The 22,362-nt window shown below is 43.7% G+C and overlaps 1 protein-coding gene across 4 annotated transcripts in view; it reads left to right on the top strand.

The window, feature by feature from the left end:
* Positions 1 to 21,521, top strand: part of LOC139389876 (3',5'-cyclic-AMP phosphodiesterase 4D-like) — a 286,348-nt gene extending 264,827 nt beyond the window's left edge. For all 4 annotated transcript variants that reach the window (XM_071136880.1, XM_071136879.1, XM_071136882.1 and 1 more), the window contains exons 6-14: positions 5,988 to 6,100; positions 13,262 to 13,355; positions 13,583 to 13,761; positions 13,960 to 14,058; positions 14,148 to 14,312; positions 14,485 to 14,584; positions 15,841 to 15,995; positions 16,179 to 16,484; positions 16,588 to 21,521. In XM_071136880.1, the coding sequence (XP_070992981.1) occupies positions 5,988 to 6,100; positions 13,262 to 13,355; positions 13,583 to 13,761; positions 13,960 to 14,058; positions 14,148 to 14,312; positions 14,485 to 14,584; positions 15,841 to 15,995; positions 16,179 to 16,484; positions 16,588 to 17,067 (1,691 nt within the window). In that variant the 3' untranslated portion in view covers positions 17,068 to 21,521. The remainder of the gene's footprint in view (positions 1 to 5,987; positions 6,101 to 13,261; positions 13,356 to 13,582; positions 13,762 to 13,959; positions 14,059 to 14,147; positions 14,313 to 14,484; positions 14,585 to 15,840; positions 15,996 to 16,178; positions 16,485 to 16,587) is intronic.
* Positions 21,522 to 22,362: the final 841 nt, after the last annotated feature.

Genomic DNA, 22,362 nt, shown 5'->3' with positions numbered 1-22,362 from the left:
GATGACATTGCACTATATTTAGAAATTATTAGAGTGCATCCATTATGGCCCTGGCCATAAAAGATAGTGTGAGTCATGGGACTGATTGTTTGAGAGAATTGACTACCTGTAATTCATGTGAAGGCCTGTGCTGGCAGTGTCATCCTAGCCTGGGTCCCAGTATCTTTAGCTAATCCACTCTCTGTGCTTGCTCCATGTCATGTGCCAGAGACTGGCCTTTCTTGCATCTTCAAATATGAACATTGTATCGAAGCTCGAGGAGAACAGAGGATTTGATCCGGGTTCATCGGCTATTCTCCAATCATAACGATTATGCAAATACTGAAACTCTGTCTTTTCTCCACAGAACACATTGGTATCTGGTTTCTAAGCAACCGTATTTTGTTTGTCCAGATGAAGCCAGCCTGTCAAAAGTTGCTTGCTCAGTCTAAATTCTCAAACTGAATACATACTGCAAATCCAACCACAAAACGTCTTAGTTTTGATTTTAAGCCTCAAAATACAACATGTTTTTTAGCTAACAGCTAAATGTTTTTAAAAAAACTTTGTTTTACATTCTAATTCAATTTTTTGAGGCTCCACATGTTATATTTGTTATTTCCAACAACCAACCGAGCAATTCTCTCGTAAATCCAGCGCCGAAAGGCCAGCCTCTTTGGGAATGACAAGGATTGTCAAGGAGTGAAATTTGATCTAAAGATTCTGGTGCTATCCTGCTGAGAAGGACAATAAAGGAGGTCATGTAGAACCGTCCAAATGGGACATGGAGAGGCCAATGGGGCATTAGACGAGCCCTACCATGAGTTGCACATGACATTTAGGCTGCTCTCTTTCAGCTCCGTCCCGCCCCTCCCTCCCCTATCACTTTATTTGTTAGACATCTGTCCATCAATGTATCGATTGGCTGGTGTTTGAAGACGGCTATTTTTAGTGTGGGATAAGAATAGGCTGGATGAGGAGAATAGACCAATGAAGAGTGCTGTAGCTGTGTGAACTCTGACCTGAGGAGAAAAGATAACGCTCGTCTTGTGATCCAGACCAGGTGGTGAGGGAATGGAACAGCTGTCCGTTTATTAATGGTTAATTGCATTCTTGTTACCATTGCATTCTTGTTACCCCTGCACACATCTATTGCTATGGGCACAAGCATTGTTCATGACACAAACTGTTCACACCCCTCTTGTTGGCCCCTCTTGATGGCGCATTTATTGCAATGCTATACATTTTGGGATGGAGACTTTTTCCCATTTTAAAGCTAATTTCCTGCAATTCTATTCATTTTGCATGTCTTATGTGTGTTCATGTCATATTTGAGTGACTCAAACATTAAAACAAAATCAATGGGCTAAAAAACATAGCAAAAAAATGTTAGCTGGCTAATTGATCTGGACATTTCTGACCAGTTATAAATGGCTCTCTACGGTCTGCAATGACTGACGTGTCAAGAGGAAAACTGGTGATGCACAAACCAATTTTCGAAATTGCACCTTGTGCATTCTGCTATTACAACTTCAGAAGCCCCACCGTTTGGGGACCACTGGTATAAGGGACAAGTATCGCTGTGTAGCTGTATCTCTCAAATTAGTTTCCTTCTGCTTTAATCTCATGAAGATTGGACATAAAATATAATGGATTTAAACCAATTTGGGTTTTGGTTTCATTGTGGCGAAGTTGGTAGAGCAAGGCGCTTGCAACACCAGGATTGTGGGTGTGATTCCCACAGGGGACCAGTACAAACAAGTATGAAAATGTATGAACTCACTACTTACTGTAAGTCACTCTGGATAAGAGCGTCTGCAAAATGACTCAAATCTAAATGATAATGATGATTTCCAAAGCAATGGCAACATATATTAAAACAACTACATGTCCTTGCTGGCGGTAGGTACAGGATTACCCCTCTCCCACTTCCAGTCCAGCTCCAGTGTTCCTAGCTGCTCCGGTCCAGTGTTTGGCAGCAGCCTGCCGTCTGTGCAGCAGAGTGGTCTCTCTGTGCGCTGGTGTCTGATGTCGCACTAAGCATGAGAAGAATGTCATTGACGTCAGTGCAGTCTCTGAGTGGCACCCCAGAGAGAGAGAGAGAGAGAGAGAGAGAGAGAGAGAGAGAGAGAGAGAGAGAGAGAGAGAGAGAGAGAGAGAGAGAGAGAGAGAGAGAGAGAGAGAGAGAGAGAGAGAGAGAGAGAGAGAGAGAGAGAGAGAGAGAGAGAGAGAGAGAGAGAGAGAGAGAGAGAGAGAGAGGCACCCCTGCCATTGAGAGAGAAAGAGAGTGATGCAGAGAGGGAGAGATACAGAGAGGGAAATGTAAAAGAGTTGAGCTTGAAAGACAAAAGAGAATGACAGAGAGATTTAGGGCCAGTTACAGTGATGCAATGCTGATGTTTGAGGCATGCTGGGAAAATTACTGTACATGTTGCACACACATAGCCTATACTGTACTCATGTAGGGAACTTCCATACTTTGAACCGTATCACTGTACATTTGGCACATAGTACATATGCAGACACCAGTGGCAGTCGGTGCCATTTAAGATTAGGGAGGACAACACATTTTTTTTATGAGCATGGTCTTATTTTTATTACACCATATTGGATGACTGTTATTCATATTCCATTCACCCAGCTCAATGTAACACCGATATATTTACGCTACTACATGAAACTTGAATTTTCTCTATACCCATCATGAGGTTGCTGCAAACCCATGATCACCCACACACACAGTTCAACTTTCATAGCAGCCACATACACACAAGCTTATTACCTAAAATGGATCAATTGAAAGTGTGGGTTCACAGCTCCAATCCAGATGTGTTGGTCATTACTGAGACGTAGTTAAGGAAGAGTGTTTTGAATACGGATGTTAACCTTTCTGGTTATAACCTTTTTCGGCAAGACAGATCTTCCAAAGCTGGGGGAGTGGTACTCTTTACCAAGGATCACCTTCAGTCCTCGGTTGTCTCCACCAAGTCTGTCCCCAAACCATTTGACCTGCTGGTTTTAATCATTACACTTTCAAATAGCTCTTTGTTGACTGTTGCTGAGTGTTATCGTCCTCCATCAGGTCCGTCATGTAACCTACCTTCCCTAAGCTCTCTCCTGGCCCCTTAAACTAAGTCTCAATTTGTCCTGTTAGGTGACCTAAACTGGACATGCTTAAACCAACTGACCAAGTCCTAAAGCAATGGAACTCCCTAAATCTTTCTCAGATTATTACCAATCCCACAAGGTATGACCGCCCCATTATAGCTGATTATAAATCCATAATAATACATATATTATCACCTAATGTTGTGTTAGATCTTTTTATCAACTGAAGTTCTTGTGAACATTATACGTTTTGAACTTCTATTTGCTATTTATGGTCTGTAGGCCTCATTGACCTGAGCACATACAACTGTTTTTGAGTTTAAAAAAAAAGTAGTCACAGACTACTTTGTGTCAAAGTTTAACAAGGACTCTCTAATCCTCACCAGTGTCATGAACAAAGATATGATCAAGAGCCTCACATACAGTATATTGTTTGGTCAATGTGCTGCCACAGAATGAATTGTGAGAAGGGCCTCAAAAAAGCTTTATATACCAGCTGCAAGAAAAGTTATATACATTATTGAAACAATGTTGCGATTGTTTGTGAGAATTCCAACAGGTGTGGTTCCCATTGGGGAAAGATTCTATTTGGGGAAAGGTTCCTGTGGGGGTTGCCATGGAAGCCAAGAAGGGGAGTGAGGTGTGTGTGTGTGTGTGTGTGTGTGTGTGTGTGTGTGTGTGTGTGTGTGTGTGTGTGTGTGTGTGTGTGTGTGTGTGTGTGTGTGTGTGTGTGTGTGTGTGTGTGTGTGTGTGTGTGTGTGTGTGTGTGTGTGCTCAAACACACATGTACAGTATTGTAGTCTCACCCATTCATTTCTAATGACCAGAGATTTTTGACCGGGAACACCACAGGTGTACAAAAGTTAAATAAAGCACCCAAAATGTTTTGAAAATTATCCAAATGTATTTTGTGTGTTCAGATGCCGTGTGTAGACAAAGTCGTGGAACCTTATGACAACCAGATTAAATGAACTACATTTCTCAGAGAGAAAACTTGTAAATCGGTTCAATTAGACCGGAACACAGCAAGAGGGTTAATTGGGTTTTGAGAAGGTGACACACTCTACTAATGAATGACTGAAAGAGGTTTCAGTGCATTGCTTACATTTGCAATGGAAATAAGGAATATAGAATATAATAGAAATTACAAATATTTGATACACTGTTATTCGAGGTTTGAAAGGGGTTAGAATAGACTACTGATACCTCACCCTAACATTGTTTGAAATTGTCTGACTTTACAATCATTATTCAGAGATTATTCCTCTTTAAAAAGCATCACTACCCATAAATCTCTTTCTCAGTCATCTGTCTCAGACACATACTGCATACGATACATTAGAGAAACTGCAGTCGCTTGAAGGGTCTGGGAAAAACCTGTGAAGCTCTGTCTCTTTCTCCTCTCTCTCCCTCTCTTTTTCTTCATCCCTCTTTCTCTTTGTCTCCTCTTATCTGTCCACCTATTTTCCCTCACCCTTCTCTCTTTCTCCGTTGAATGGACACGCAAATTGAGCTCCAGCTCCACTGCCTCATACTCCAGGCCGGGCTTTCTGTGGGGTCCTCCCCTATCCACAGTGCAGTCCTCTCAGGCTTTAGGTACAGCTCTGAGGAAGAGCAGCGATCTGCCGTCTGGATACCAGGGATGCTACACACACATCATCTATAGGACGGAGCCCAGACTCAACACACACTCATTGGATTATAGCGTTGGCATGTAGCGTTTCTGCTGCAGGGAGGCTGAGGCAGAGTGATGTGTTACGGTTAGCTCTCCATCTGGTGTGTGTGTGATTTGTGTGTGTGTGTGCGGTAAGCGCGCACCCCACAGCTAGCCAGTCAGCCAGCCAGCCAGCCAGCCTGCCAGCCAGGCAGCCAACCAGCATGCTACAGTGTGCTCCCCTTTGTTCCAGCCTGGTGATGAAACCCTCCTGGTTGTGAGATTCTGGACAGCGTCTGGACCTACTGCCCCTCCTCCACCCCCATCCCTCCCTCCTCTCATCTATCCCTCTGTCTCTCCATCCTTCCCCTGGGCAGACATGGGCCTGCTATCCAGACTCCTCTTCATCCTTCCCCTGGGCAGACATGGGCCTGCTATCCCTCTGTCTCTCAATCCTTCCCCTGGGCAGACATGGGCCTGCTATCCCTCTGTCTCTCCATCCTTCCCCTGGGCAGACATGGGCCTGCTATCCAGACTGCACTTCATCCTTCCTCTGGGCAGACATGGGCCTGCTATCCCTCTGTCTCTCCATCCTTCCCCTGGGCAGACATGGGCCTGCTATCCAGACTGCTCTTCATCCTTCTCCATGACTGGAATTATATCTCTTCTATGGACTGTATACTGAACCTCAGACACACACATCACTGAGAGACTGGGATTCTGTGTGTTGTTGTGCGTATGTGTGTGTCTGTGTGTGTGTTTGTCTTTGTCTCTGTTTTGGTGTTGTATCGTATCCAAACCTAAGGGGCACCCTCCATATTCTCAGTCTCTGCTGTGATTTTAACTGTTGCTGTATTAGGGGTGCTTGGGCTTCAACAGCCTTGTGCAGGGTTTTGGGCTAGGTTTAGGTTCCAGGACTATACGCCCCTGTCATTCCTCCAAAGGTTTGGACAGTAGGACTATTGGACACGGAGGGGGGGGTCTCTGGGATAGGTTTCAGGACTCTAAGCCCCTCTGGTCTCACCCTATCAGGGTGTCTGTCTTGGGGTGGAAATCAGACTTGTGACTTGGCCTCTCTCACTCTCCTACTGGCCCCTCTGCACCAGTATGAAGAGTCACCCATGCGTCCACTCGGGGCATCTCAGCATTGCTGTGTGTGCTGAGGCAGACCGCGGGCCAGCAGTCTGCGCTAGCCCCCTGAAGCGCCTCCGTACTGACCCCCTGCCCCCCTGTCTTGCCCCCCCAGAGGAGGCCTATCAGAAACTGGCCACTGAGACGCTGGAGGAGCTAGACTGGTGCCTGGACCAGCTGGAGACCTTGCAGACCAGACACTCAGTCGGCGAGATGGCCTCCAACAAGGTAAGGACAAGAACCTTTTACTTATTATTGTGTGTCATATTTAGTTGCGTTTGAGTAAGTCTTCGTTTAAAAAAACATGGAGGTGAGTTCTTTCGCAATCAAGATTGTTGGCTTCCCACACTGCTGGGGAACAAACTTTGACCAGTGTCTTGAGGTCAGAACCTCTTTTCCCAGAGAGATCTGGTAAAGTGTGTCATCTAACTATGGAATGATGTGTCCATTTGACCAGGGCGCTCCTGTGGGCTGTGAGTGTCTGGAACTACATGATCCATGTTGCCAAATACTGGGTTTTTCCTTACTGTACTGTTCTGTGTATCCAGTTATGCTAGAGGAAAGGTCTGTTGAGGTACTGTAAGGATGGACTATCCATCTCTTCATGCATACCTGTGCATAACTGAAGTGTTTTGGAACTACACTACACTACACTGCAATGCATTCGGTCCCTCTCAGCTGGGAACATGACTCTACTGTATGGAGTGACCATTGACAGGTAGCCTAGAGGTTAGAGAGGAGGAGGGCCTGCCACCAGAGAGTTGCCTGAGTTGGGAGCTTGACAGCTTTTCAAATGTTGTGTTCTAGCCAAACTGCCATCTTGAATTCATACTTGGATTGATTGTGAGGAAGGATACAAGGAGAGGGAAGTGACTTTAGACTATTGATACGCACCCCTAGTACCCACATTCTCTCGCTCGCTCGCTTTTTCTCTCTCTCACTCTCACTCACTCACTCACTCACTCACTCACTCACTCACTCACTCACTCAGACCTATTCCTCCTCCTTCTACAACAGTAGTATCTGTACTAATACGGATAATGATATAATGAATCATACTGTCTTTCACATGGTATGGGGAGATCCATTGTATCAGTATCTGTTGCTGTATCTAGCGTTATCATGCAGGGAAGGGAGATGTGCACGGAGAGTGCTCGGCTCTGCTCGGCTCTCTCCAGCATGGGCCTGACACCCTGCATGCTGAGCAGCTCTGGGCTCTGCTGGAGAGGCTGCCTCCCTGGCTGGTGATGTCACACCCCATGATGTCACAATAGGGTAGATGGCGCAAGATAAAGGAGAGGCAGGTCGGACAGACAAAAGGACACAGTCAGACACCGATCCTGTAGCTGTAACACTTGCAGATGGTAGTACAATCACAGACAGACAGATATGCATTGACCCTATACAGGGGTGAGAAACACAGGCTATACGCAGGCTATATGTCACCCTGTCTTATATGAGCGGCTAGCACACACAGCTATCCCTGGTTTCCATAGCAACACACCTAGTTGGCTTGCCGTCTCACTCCAGTGAACACACACACACGACAGACAGACAGGCTATGTTACTCTCCGAGAACACACCATGTACACAACTGTCACTCCTCCTCGGTTGATATCAACCTCTGACATGGCTATTTTTTGACTAAAACATCAACATGAAGTATTTCATTTTGGTGATACAGAACAGTAGCATTGGGTACCAGTATCATCCACATACCATTGTCTTATTTTGTGCTGTTTGTATTCACTACACGCAATTATAGCAGGTTGTAACATGTGCATTAGCTATACAAGGCTTAGGTAAAACGCAGAACACAGGCTGGGGAGGGTCAAAAGATGTAGACGGTGGAATTGCATGTATTGTATGTAATGGTGACATCACTGTTATTGTGACGAGTGATCTCATTCGCTGGACCCAGCTGACCTCGAGCATTATTTTCCCCCCACCTATTTGATGATGTCAGTATCACATGTCATTATTGTCTCTGATCCATCCTGAAGTTGAAGAAAGACATAATGGGTATTGGTATTTGCAAGGGACATGTTGTGTTAATAAAGGGCATGTTGTGTTAATAAGGGGCATGTTGTGTTAATAAGGGGCATGTTGTATTAATAAGGGGCATGTTGTATTAATAAGGGGCATGTGTGCCATTATATACCATTATGTTGTACACTGTGTACATGTTGTTAGCTTTTACATACACACACACACTTTATTTTCCTTCACCTAGGAAATGGAAATCTGCCACCAAAATAAATGTTAGAGATCAAAAAATAGCTCTAGATATGAGATCCATTTTGACTGGGTCTATATTCAGTAGGGAATTGCTGTTTTGTGCCACAATTCCCCAAAACAAATGTTCTACCTAAAGGTGGGTGTTTCAAACCTATTTGCTGAGTTAACAACAGCAGACTTCCTAGCTAGCCGGCCTGTGTGCGCATGCTTGCCTGTTTTGTGGGCCTGTGACGGCCTGTTCCTACTCTCCCGGACACAGTCGGAGGCGCAATATCTCTCTTAACGGGAGACCAGCAGTCTCAGCTGCTCCAGCGCTGCTACCCACAATGCCTTCAGGGACCCAAGGTGGAAGGTCATCTGAGACATGACCTGTTCCAAAAAAGCCAAAGCAATTATAGTGTCTCTGTATGCTATCTACTGAGAGGGTATTTTGATTGGTCCAAGGCTTAACTTAACTTTTTTTGGTAGGAAACGTATAGTGTTGTCGTCTTTTAGTGTATGCCCCACGAACATAGTTTACAATTAAGGTGGCATGTTTATTTAAGCAGATAAATAGCCTGCTCTCTTTTCCTCTGTTAATGCCTTTCAGTGTGTTCTGACTACCGCCCATCCATACTGCATCCGAGCTGCTTCAGAAGCACACATACAGCACAGTGTTCATGTACCCAACCCCAGTTCAGAGAAAACACAGCCAGGTTATTGCTCACCATAAAAGTCAGGACCAAAGACATGTCCCAAATGGCACTCTATTCCCTATATTCAGATTGTCTATCTTAATTTGATCACTCTGTTGTCACAGAGAAATTTCCTGCGCTAGTAGCGTATCAACTCCTACAAAAATAGCCATTAATTATAATCCACATAATAATTCACATGACCTGTTGCTGCAGGACTATTTTCTTAATGCAAGAAACTGCTTTGCAGTGCTAGCTGTGCCACTAGAGATCCTGGTTTGAGTCCAGGCTCCGGGATGTCCTTGTCCCATCGCGCTCCAGCGACTCCTGTGGCGGGCCGAGCGCATGCATGCTGACACGATCGCCAAGTGTATGGTGTTTTCTCCGACACATTGGTGCGGCTGGCTTTCAGGTTAAGCAGGCATTGTGTCAAGAAGCAGTGCGACTTGGCTGTGTCGTGTTTCAGGGGACACACAGCTCTCGACCTTCACCTCTCCCGGGTCCGTACGGGAGTTGCAGCGATGGGACAAGACTGTAACTACCAATTGGATTCCATGAAATTGGGGAGAGAAAGGGAGACAAAAACTAAAGATAGGCCTCATAGTCAAACAAATAGAATACAGCATCATTTATGACCCTGAATGAAGTGCCACACAGTATTCTCTGTGCTGTACAAACTGTCCCATTCAGACATGTTCCAGACAGCCCAGTGACTGACCCTCGCGCCTTGTGCAAATTGAATGGGATTTATAAATGTATTACACATATTATTTTCTGTGGTCTTCTCTGACTCAACTCCCAGGAAATTAGCCTGAACTATCTCCAGTGTGAATATTGCATGACCAGGATGAGACCATCGCCGCTTCCAGCAACAGTGTCCCACAGATTACCTCAGCTAGATGACACACATCAAGAGTACACTCACACTCACACTCATGACACCCAACACGCAGTAGTGCTATCAAACACACACACACACACACACACACACACACACACACACACACACACACACACACACACACACACACACACACACACACACACACACACACACACACACACACACACACACACAAACAGGTTCGGGTAGGAAACTGATAGTCTTTTGTCTATGCATCAATGTAGTTTACAATGCAATACTTTCAGGTGCCATGTGTATTTAAGCAAAACTATAGCCTGTTCTCGCTTCCTCTGTTAATGCTGTTTAATGTGTTCTGACTACCATCCATCCATACTGCATCCAAGCTGCTTCATAAACACACATACACTGGTGCTGTATTAGTATTGCAAAATGTCAATACATTTCCTGGTTTTCCAGAAATCCTGGTTGGAGGATTCCGGATTTCCTGTTTATTCCCTCCTGACACACGTCATGGGGACACACAGTAGTAACATGAAAGTAGTAACATCAAACACACACACGCTTGGCTAGGAAACTGATAGTTTTTTAGTTTTTACAGAGATCCTGATTGGAGGATTCCGGATTTCCTGCTTATTCCCTCCTCATTCCTGGGATCCTCCAACTGAGATTTTGGGAGAAGCAGGGAATTTATTGAAAGTTCCCGGAATTTTGCAATTCGAGCTGTTCAGAGAAAACCCAGCAAGGTTACTGCTGATCATGAAAGTCAGGACCAAAGACATGTGTCCCAAATGGCACTCTATTCCGTATTTTGTCTTTTTTTATTTTACCTTTATTTAACTAGGCAAGTCAGTTAAGAACAAATTCTTAAATTCTGACGGCCTAGGAACAGTGGGTTAACTGCCTGTTCAGGGGCAGAACGACAGTTTTGTACCTTGTCAGCTCGGGGGTTTGAACTTGCAACCTTCCAGTTCCAACGCTCTAACCACTAGGCTACCCTGCCGCCCCAAATATATACAGATGTTCTGTCTTTATTTGATCACTCTGCGCCACAGGAAATTCAAATTTGTAGTGTATTTTACTTTTAAGTAGACTTCTAAAGTTTGTAATTTCCACTTTAAATTGTCGGACTTGATTTGCCCTAATGAAAAATGTATCAACCCCTACAAAAATCCCCATGAATTATTATCCACATAATAATTCACATGTCCTGTAGCTGTAGGATTTTTTTCCTACTATGAGAAACTGGTCAAGTGAAGATATCAGATATCTGTAGTGCACTACTGACCAGAGGACAAAGCCATGGCCTCATGGTCAAACAAATAGAATACAGCATCATTTATGACCCTGAATAAAGTGCCACACAGTTTTCTCTGTGCTTTAAAAACTGTCCCATTCAGACATGTTCCAGACAGCCCAGTGACTGACCCTCGCGCCTTGTGCAAATTGAATGGGATTTATAAATGTATTACACATATTATTTTCTGTGGTCTTCTCTGACTCAACTCCCAGGAAATTAGCCTGAACTATCTCCAGTGTGAATATTGCATGACCAGGATGAGACCATCGCCGCTTCCAGCAACAGTCTCCCACAGATTACCTCAGCTAGATGACACACATCAAGAGTACACTCACACTCATGACACACAACACGCACCCCGCTGCACTGCAGAATTCAAAGAAAATGTGGAAAAAACAACTTATCAGAGGAACCAACCTCAATCAACCTCAAACCTCAATCAATCTCACAGAGAGATGAGCTCACTCTGCTCCAGCCCAGCCAATCAGCTCTGGTGTTTTCTCGATCCTCTCCCTAATAGGCTGGGTGTGTGTGTGTGTGTGTGAGGGGCAGAGGCAGCCTTATTTAGAAGTCGTTGAGAGGAGAGCTTCTCTCTCCAGGACCACTGGCAGCATCCAAGCATCCTCCTCTCACGTCATCTATTATTCACACCTCCCAGTAGTGTCTTTAGTGTGTGTGTACAGGTTTTACTGTGAGTGTGTTTGTCCGTGTGTGCGGGAGGATGCTCTCACCAGAACCACGGGCAGCCAAACGCTGTCCCCAGCTTCCCTAGAGCGCGGCGCTCCAGTCAAAACCCTGGACTATGGCTTTCCCCATGCAGAGGAACGACGCAGAGGAAGAGGCAGATATGACTGACCCTGTTCAGTGAATGGATCTGCAACACACCTCAAGGCCCCTCTTATTCTGGGACTCTACTCTCACTGTATTGAGCTGCTTTTGCTGGAGGTGTTGTTTTTGTTCCTCTCCCTCTTTGTTGGCGGTTCTGTCGTTCTGCACTGTAGCTGGCTCTAGTCTGCCTGTTCTGTTTATATTTGGACCACATATTGATTTTTTTTTCAAAATGCCTGAGGTCAACTACCTGCACTCTGTGTCCTGGGGATTTCTAAAGGTAAGATGTCAGGTGGATTTTGTTATTCAAAATACCATGAATATGTATCTTTCTGATAAAGCAAGTCGTTATTCCTCCGATGAGGTGAGAATGATGTCCTTGCCAGATGAAGGAAAAGCAAGGCTTGTCCCTGAAAAACCGGTGGACTTTGTTTATTTGAGCTGCAAAGAGAGAGACAAACGTGTTGTTGGACGTAGTCCACCTGTATTGCTGGTGTTATGAGTTAAATGGTTGTATGGCTGGGTGTGCAGTCTGTGGCTCTGATATAGATGTCCGCCAATTGTTTTGATGCTCTTACTGCTGGCTGCATGTTCACATGACTTATAGCTTATAGCATACAAGGGCCGGGGTTTTTTTCGTATGAAAATGCAGGGATAGAGATATGCTGTATGTGAAAGGTGATCGAGTGCGTTGGTAAATATTTATGGGTCTGTATCAATGGCAGTCACTTTAACAAAGAGTCTTATGTCAAAGTCCAACTGCACAGTAAGTACTATGGGTTTATAATGGCCTCTGATATTGATCTATATTGACCATTCACATACATTATGCATGCTGGCTCCCTAACGCGGGGCGCCACAATTGCCGAGTTGAGAATGAAATGTAAATGTGTGTGTATTCAGATAGTGTCAGCACCACAGCCTTCAGCCTGGTTTCGCAAATCACTGTTGTTTTACGAGTTCTCCTCCACCTTCCTCTTATTGTCCTCCAAATCAAAGACCTCATCTACATTTGGGTCTGCCACTCCAATCAGGAGAGAGGGAGCGAGCGACGGAGGGACAGAGGGAGTGAGGGAGAATGATAGTGGTTGACAAAGAATTGGGTTACCGATGACATCAGAACTGTGGCTAGTGGAGGGGGAGCAGCGGGTATCTCACCTGCTCTGGTACCGCTTCTAGCCTCTCAACTGTGTGTGTGTGCGTGTGTCATAGCACGCTGTAGTAGTATTGATTGAAGTGTGGAGTCTCATAGTGTCTGCCATTTCCCTTCTAAAATACTTTTCGGCCTTTATAAATGACTTTGGCCCTCAATGGCATGGTCAGAGTGAATGCTCCAATATGTGCTCCAGGATTCCGCCATCTTTGTCCCAAGTCATACAAAATCACGAGTGACACATCCAGTGCAGAATATAACTCAATTTTCCCTGTTTTACTACAAACTCTAACCCCTTCTCTCTGCGTTTGTTTGTCTGTGTGTTGTGTTCCAGTTCAAGAGAATGTTGAACAGGGAGCTCAGCCACCTGTCTGAGATGAGCCGCTCTGGGAACCAGGTGTCGGAGTTCATCTCCAGTACCTTCCTGGGTGAGTGACCACAGTGACCCCTGGGCTCCTCCCTACTCATCCGGGGCCCTGTAGAGGCAGGATCTGTGTCCCAAATGGCACCCTATCTCCTATATAACCCAGTACTTTTGACCAGGTCTCATAGGCCGTATTTTGTGTTGTTAATACAGACAGTTTGGACATCCCACTCACGGTCTCTTGTTCTATGTTTTTAACACATAGTCTCTTCTTTATTGTGTTTGACACAGACAAGCAGCACGAGGTGGAGATGCCAACTCCGCAGACGCAGAAGGAGAAGGAAGACAAGAAGAACAGGCCCATGTGTCAGATCAGTGGGGTGAAGAAACTGCAGCACAGCTCCAGCCTCACCAACTCAAACATACCCCGCTTCGGAGTCAAGACAGAGACAGAAGACGAACTGGCTAAGGTGGGCAGCAGTGGGAGAAAGGGGGAGATGAGGGATTGGGAGGAGACATGAAGAGAGAGGGTAAAGGGCAGAAAATTGAGGGACAGAAAGAGATTGATGGGAGGGGTAGAGAAAGAGGGGAAGACAGACAGAGCGATGCTCTTAAACAGATGTTTACTACTGTATATTGGTGTGTGAAGGGTTGGTTTCCCTTTGCAGGAGCTGGAGGATGTAAATAAATGGGGCCTTAATGTTTTCAAAGTCACTGAGTTCTCTGGGAACAGGCCCCTGACCGTCATGATGCACACTATATTCCAGGTAATCATCACATTTGATCTGCTCTATTTTTGTTGATTGTACTTACATGACTACTAGAAATCACAATAATGTTTGGCTTTTTCTTGTAGGAGAGAGACTTGTTAAAAACGTTCAAAATTCCACTTGACACCTTTATAACATACCTGATGACCTTAGAAGACCATTACCATGGCGACGTGGCCTACCACAACAACATCCATGCTGCTGATGTCACCCAGTCCACTCACGTGCTGCTATCCACCCCCGCTCTAGAGGTTGGACCCCTCAATCAATCAGTCAATCGATTCATCAGTTACATACTTCAGTTTTTATTTGTCAGATTGTAACTGACAGATTTCGGATGGCTGTTATTTGGTGTGTTACTCACCATCTTATCATGTTTGAATGGCTGGTGTGACCCTGTACTGTCTTCTCTGCTGTTCCCAGGCTGTGTTCACCGACCTGGAGATCCTAGCTGCCATATTCGCCAGTGCTATTCATGACGTTGACCACCCTGGAGTCTCCAACCAGTTCCTCATCAACACTAGTGAGTCTGAGTACAGGCCTGATTTAATAGCGACGTCAATGGCTGGCTGGTGCACACGCATGCACGCACACACACATACACATAAAAGCCACTCATCAGAGCATGCACAAAAACGTAGACGCACACACACATGCCAACCCCTACACACATGCACACACACAAGAATGAACTGTAGAGATCAATGATGGATGCCCTCTGTCTCTCCTGCGCATCTGGGATCAACACTCACGAGATTCAACCACCCATGTGCACACACACCAGATACCATCCCCCTCCCAGCTCTGGGACAAATGCTTGTTCTTGGAAGCTCTAAGTACAACAGGAATTGCTGTATTTTGGTTGGTACTATAATTCCATCACATACTGTAGAATACAGTACCAAATAGTATAGTGTAAACACTCGCTTCATTACAAGTGGAAATAGTGTCCTTATTCTACAAATGATCGACCTCTGCAGATGTGTTAAAGAGATTCTCCGGCACTTTTGTATGCTTTTTAGCTGGTAGTTCTGAAACCAATTGTGTACTACGTCACATATGTGCACCACATCATTGCTTTCTCTCTCTCTCTCGCTCTGCTGTGTGTGCATCTTGCTAGCTGTCACTCAGATGGCGAGGGGCTGAAGCTCATTGGCTAGAACTCGAATTACTAGGGGGCTAGCCCACGTGGGGAAAATGTAGGGAAAATGGCTTAGCACAGCTTCCAGATAAACAGTCACTTTCAAACTAGGGATTTCATGGCTAATTGATGTAAGCCTGTAATTGTGCTCATAGATTAAGCATGTTTATAAATTGGGTCATTCTGAATGCTCGTTGGCTGAAAAATGTGGTATATGAGACAATATACCTCGGGTATGACGCAAAACTACTTGTTTACTGCTCTAATTACATTGGTAACCGGTTCATAATAGCAATAAGGCACCTCAGGGGTTTGGGGTATATGGCCAATATATCACAGCTAACGGCTGTGATATATTGTCGTACATAAGAACAGCCCTTAGCCATGGTATAGCCATGGCCTTTTTGCTTAAATTAATTACACATTCATACAACCAGCCCAAAGCGGTAGGTTTAAAAAAATACTTAGTAGTCTCCAAAGTTCCAGAGCATGTGTTTTAAAGTATATATTTCTGTTTTATATATTGACTGGTGAGGCAAAGGACCTCAACAACGCCTCTCCACCGAACCCTGTTTTGTGGATATAATACGTTATTTATGTCAAACATCTGAGTCAGTGAATGTGTGTTTGTCCCGCAGACTCAGAGCTGGCCCTCATGTACAATGACTCGTCAGTCCTGGAGAACCACCACCTGGCTGTGGGCTTCAAGCTGCTTCAGGAAGAGAACTGTGACATCTTCCAGAACCTGACCAAAAAACAACGACAATCACTGCGCAAGATGGTCATCGACATTGTGAGTGACTGGACAATCATCAGTAACCAATACGAACGTCTGTGAAATAGTCTCCACATCAGCTTAGAAAATGTCCATGGTTGTACTTGATTGCTTCTGTTAACTTCATATGAAAGTTCTGTTCTATTGCTTTGTCCCTGCCAGTATTGTGACAGCCTGTGTTGCCTCTCTGGTGGTCCCCAGGTCCTAGCGACTGACATGTCCAAACACATGAACTTGCTGGCTGACCTAAAGACCATGGTGGAGACTAAAAAGGTGACCAGCTCTGGAGTTCTACTCCTGGACAACTACTCTGACAGGATACAGGTACTGCAGAACATGGTGCACTGTGCGGACCTGAGTAACCCCACTAAGCCCTTGCAGCTGTACCGCCAGTGGACCGATCGCATCATGGAAGAGTTCTTCACCCAGGGGGACAGAGAGAGGGAGAGAGGCATGGAGATCAGCCCTATGTGTGACAAACACAATGCCTCGGTTGAGAAAAGCCAGGTACCCAAACACACCAGACACATTCACAAACACCCAACACACACTCGCACATATCCTTACTGTTGTTTTTAACTAAACCTAAGCCTCCCTCTCCTCTCTCCAGGTAGGCTTCATAGACTACATTGTCCACCCTCTATGGGAGACGTGGGCAGACCTGGTGCACCCTGACGCCCAGGACATCCTGGACACTCTGGAGGACAACAGGGAGTGGTACCAGAGCACCATACCCCAGAGCCCCTCACCTACCCTGGACGAGCCTGAGGATATCAGCCGCCCCCTTGGAGGGGACAAGTTCCAGTTTGAACTCACCCTGGAAGAAGACGGGGAGTCGGACACAGAGAAGGACAGTGGCAGCCAACCCGAGGAAGAGGATGAAGAAGAGGAGAATAGTTGTAGTGACTCGAAAACACTCTGTACGCAGGACTCTGAGTCGACAGAGATACCACTGGACGAACAGGTGGGGGAGGATGAGGAGGTGGAAGTGGAAGGAGAATCCTCTTCATCGCAACCATCTGTAGTCGAAGAGGAAGAGGAGGGGGAGGATGATGAGAAGAAGGGAGAGGAGAAAGCAGCCGATACATAGCAGTGTATGGACGGCAACTAAACTGTTCTTCTTAGTAACCAGAGATTATTATTTATAGAGTATTTTGGGGTTTTGTGGAGTGTCTGTCTGTTTTTATATATATATATATATGTTTATGGTTCCAAAGCGCACGCTGCTCTTCACCCCTTGGTCCCTCCTCTCTCCTCATCCTATTGGTCAGCTTCTTAGACACGCTCACTGGTACTTCTACACGTTTTTTGCACTCAGGAAAACCCTTTTCCATTCACATTTGTACTGGAGTTGTCTGTGTGTTATTTAACTTTAAACCCTGTCCTACTGTGTTGAAGTTACATTAAGGATTTTGATCAGCCGTTTAGAGTGTGTTTAATGCTGTTTGTATACAGTATATCTCCTCCTTTCAGCCTTGCCTGACTGATGGCAGTGTTTCTGTGTGTTATTAAGTGCCGTTCTGCAGAAGTTGCTATAGTATATTTTTTTCTTAGTTCTTTGTACTCCTCAGCAAAGCCAGTGAAGCAATGTGCTAAGTTGCTGTGTGGTCTGGATGAATGAAAGCCCAACAGGACACGTCACCATGCAGAGAGGAGCTGCAGCACATGGAGAGAAATGCATTGTGGGAATTTATCAAGACACTTTTCCGAAGTTGAAGTCTTCCTTGAAAACCTGACTGAAAAAAAGGCTAAGATCTTACTAATGCTAGGTTTGACCTCTAGAGTTTTTGTATCATAATGTACGTATCTTTTTTAGGTTTTACTTTTGCTATCCTAGGTTTTACTTTTGTTAACAAAAAGAAAAAGAGAAGTGACTTGAAAGTCAAGTGAAATCTGTTGATGAGAATACCTCGTCTGCCACTGCTTTTCTGTGTGTAAAAGGGTCATTTTCTAGTTATTGTATTTGGGTTAGTATTGGGGAATATTTGCACTCCTTTAAATATATCCAACCTAGCCTCAGGGCAATTCGTAGCATCTGGGACAGACATTTGCCCCTTCCATTTAGTATCATATGTTACATTACAAATGGAATAGTGATTGTACAATATTATACAAATTGAAGGATGTGTAGTATCATAAGTCTTACCTGGTCGAACAATATCATACAAATTGGATTAAGTAAGTTATCGTATGTCTTGGAGGATGTATATGTCTTTGTCTGAGACCAGGCTGCTTGTTGCGTTGCAGGAGAATTTACTTTGCTGGTTAGGAGAATTGACAACAAAGCAGTGGTTAACTTGAGCAGGAGCTCACCAGAGCAGAGTACCGGTACACAAAAAGCTTCTACTGCTTGAGCTTCTGTTCATTTTATAGAATATTAGTTCAAATGTATTGTGGAGCTCCTGCTCTGAAATATAAACCATACCGGCACCCAAAATGAGTACCAGAACCTATTTCAGTCTAAGTCAAGCACTGCGACAAGAATGTATGTAAAACGTTAGAAGGTCCAGGCTGTGTCACATCCGGCCGTAATTGGGAGTCCCATAGGGCGGCGCACAATTGGCCCAGCGTCGTCTGGGTTTTCCCGGAGTAGACCTTCATTGTAAATATGAATTTGTTCTTAACTGACTTGCCTCGTTAAGTAAAGGTAAAAAATAAATTACAATACAAGGTAAGAATTAGGTTAAGATTAGGTAAAGGGTTGGGGAAGTGTTAGCTAAAATGCTACACATTACTAGATGGTTGCGGTTTACGCCCACCTATCCTTCCCGAGCAACCACATTTCGTTTCTGTCTTAAGTAACCAGACCATTATTCCATTTGTAGCATAACTGAACTTATCATTTTATGTCAAATAGCAAACGTCTAAATTATGAGTCCAGTCTAATATATCGCCCAATTCCAAATCAACCCCCAGCTCCTACCCTCTGTCTGGATATATATTAAGAGTTTCAAAATCCTCTCATATCTACAGGAGTGCCTAGGGGGCAGGTGCTCGGGCTTGATTTTGTCGATTGCATGTTTATCAAAAGTAATTTACACTATTACTCCAATACCACTGTCCCCATTTTTGGTTGTAATAACCATGTAACAATTATTTCCAAGAATGTTTTCGCTGAAAAAAAATTACACATGTTGACATGTAGGCCTACTTTACTTTACGTTCAATGAAATAATTTTGTCTGACTGACCAGAAGGACGCCTTTAAGTTCTACTTGTGGTTGCCTGCAGTAAATGTGAGCAAATGTCATCCGACAATGCAATGCTTGTATTGGATATAAGAAGCACCTTTGGTTAATGAGTTGTGGAAGTCGTGTCAGCTTTTTTAATATATTTAGTGTGTTGGGACACTTTTTGTGCTAAGCACACAGTAACCTTATTTCCCATTTTCTGTCAATCTTGTCTTCGTTTTCTGATTGTGGTGTAGGGATGTGGTCGATTCTGTTTCTCATTCGGGAAGCAATTTGTTCAAAAATAGTGGTAAGAATATATTTAGCGTTGAAATCCCTCAGATAAAGTAACAGCTTTGTGATATGTCTGAAATATGAAAAGTGACAGTCATTATTACAATTTGTCATGGCTTATAAGAAACAAATCAAATTCCAATTAAATAATTGAAAGATCCTCATTTAAAATAAATGTATCTTTTCATCTCTTGAATGGGGAACTAATATTACTATCCTGAATTTACTTGGAATGGAATTGACCGCAGCCGTTACTGCAGGTCAGTAATATTTACCAACGCAACTACATGGTTGATGTTTTCACACGTTAAGAAAATGCATGTCGTTGTCATGACACTATCCTTTTTGATTTGTTTGTTTTGACCAAGAACACAAGACAATCAGCTCCATGGTGTAGTAGTGGTCTCATAAGAAGTATAGTCGGCTATAGTTAATGCACTGATGTTTTCATATCTCTCTACTTTACTATTTGATTTCAACTCGCCAAAACTCACGTGCACATTTAGGCTTGAACAATGCCCTATACACTTAATCCAAGAGACTCTTTCTTTTCCACATTTTCTATTGTTGTTGTTGTTACAATTGATGTTATTATTTATTGCTATGTTTTTCTATTTGTTGTGTCTTTTTTGCCGTATTAGGGTGGGACAGTAAAGCTTTCACTGTAGCATAGAACGCAGTACAGGCTTGCCAGTTACTATACCCAAATATGCTGTTTTTCTAACTATGTACATACAGTATAAAAAAAAAATGTTGAAATGTAAAATATGACTTGCAGTAATGAACATGTCTTTTTAAAGAGTGCTTATTTTAAAAGAAATGTGTCGTTTCTAATGTTTTATTTCATTCTTATTTCCTTGTGCCAAGTTTTTTCCCCCATCCTCACCGGATGACCTTCCCATAATACAGTTTTTCTGGTTGTATCTCTGTTTACAAACATATATTTATTGTGCTGTAAATACTACCATTACTATTATTATTATTATTATTATTCTCCTCATGATGCTGTTTGTTGTAAGTTCATTGACTCATCATCCCTTATGGTGATGGTGTGGCTGTATCATGTCCCTCTTGTTGAGAGAATGTTTATTACACAAAAACTGATCCATTGATATCGGTTATCTGAGAAGCTTGCTTAGAGTGGAGGAGGAGAGGGGAAAGCCAAATTGTTTTCTAGAGGAAGCTGTTCCTTGGCCCATGGGCTGTGCCTTAAATTCAACATGCCATTTTTATGTCTCTCGTTTCTTTTTAATTCTCCTCGTTTGCTGCATTAGAGAGTCTTGGGGTTGGAGCTGACCTCACCCAGACAATGGCCTCCAGTTGTGAAAGGAACTCATTAAATAATGTTGCCTTTTTACTATTACAGCCAAATCAGAAATATTATGTGAACATGGGAAAAAAAGGCAGTACGTGCTATACATTCTGTTGTCAAGGTTGAAAACGGAGGTCATGGCTGTGGAGTTCCTGGTCGACTCAGGCCTAAGATCCACTAGATGAGTGGTGGCTTGGCCAAGCTGGATACATGGGGTTGGTTGGTCCTATGGGGTTATTAAGCACCAGGATTTAGAGACGCATCCACGTGTTCAGTCACTGCTGCATTTATTTAGGCTGAAACACTCACGATGTGTTGCTCATCCATGCTTGGCAAGCACATCTAACCATACAACATGCAATATCTAAAACCACTAGCATCTTTCTGCCTGGAGAGGAGAAGGCTAGTATTTATTATAGTGGGGGGGGGGGGTCATCCTAAAAACACATCCTTCGATGGGGACTCTTATTTTGACACACATACTGTAGATTATTAACAGCCATGGACCAATGGAATCAGTGGTTTCTTTTGTCATTTTGTGTTATATTTTTATGGTATGAAAGGAATACACAAACTGTACGTAACTTCAAAAAGGTCTTCAGGACAATTATTTTTGGGTTATGTCTTTAGAATGCCAACTTGTCTTGAAGTTTCACGAGACAATATAAAGTTATTTTAATGGATTCCTTGTAAATTGCAGTCTATTGAATAGCACTGTAGATCATAAACTTTCTGTAAAAAAAAAATACTTAAAAAAGTGAAGAAAAAATGTTTTTTTATATGCAACAGATTAAATAAAAGCATGGGTTGATTCTGCCTACCCGTTGGTCTCTTCTGTATCATTATAAAGGGAATTGTACGGTATATTTAGTAAAGATAGGCAGGTCGTTCCAACAATTTGGTGCCTTTTGAGAAGTTTAACTTGGTCAAAAAAAAGTTTGATTTCACCTCATTTTAACATTCTGTCATAAAGAGCACAAGTTTTCTCATCCCAAGAGGTTACATTTAAAATAAAAAACACACCATAGTCAGTGCCAGTGGAGGATCCTCAAAGGAGGAAGGGGAGGACCATCCTCCTCAGTGAATTTCATAAACATATTGAAACATTAAAAAAGTTTTTTTTTAGATAAATCTATACTAAATATATTCACGTCACCAAATTGTCACACCATGATCTGTTTCACATGTCTTCATACTTGTCTCCACCCCCGTCCAGGTATCACTTATCTGCCCCATTATCCCCTGTGTATTTATACCTGTGTTGTGTCTTGTCTCGTCAAGCATACCAGTGTTTTTCCCATACTCCTGTTTTCGCTCTAGTCCCTGTTTTCTAGTTTTCCCGGTTTTGACCATTCTGCCTGCCCTGAGCCTGCCTGCCATTCTGTACCTTAACACACTGCCCTGGATTACTGACCTCTACTTGCCCTGAGCCTGCCTGCTGTTTTGTACCTTTCGAACTCTGCTCTGGATTACTGACCTCTGCCTGCCCTTGACCTGTCGTTTGCCTGCCCCCTGTTTTTGTAATAAACTTTTGTTACTTCGAACTGTCTGCATCTGGGTCTTATCCTGAGGTCTGATACAAATAATTGATTAAAATGCACTGTTTTGCA

This window comes from Oncorhynchus clarkii, chromosome 30 (assembly GCF_045791955.1).
Source record: "Oncorhynchus clarkii lewisi isolate Uvic-CL-2024 chromosome 30, UVic_Ocla_1.0, whole genome shotgun sequence".
NCBI classification, from domain to species: Eukaryota; Metazoa; Chordata; class Actinopteri; order Salmoniformes; family Salmonidae; genus Oncorhynchus; species Oncorhynchus clarkii.
The sequence above is the reverse complement of the archived record's forward strand: the minus strand, read 5'-3'. Positions and strand labels throughout refer to the sequence as shown.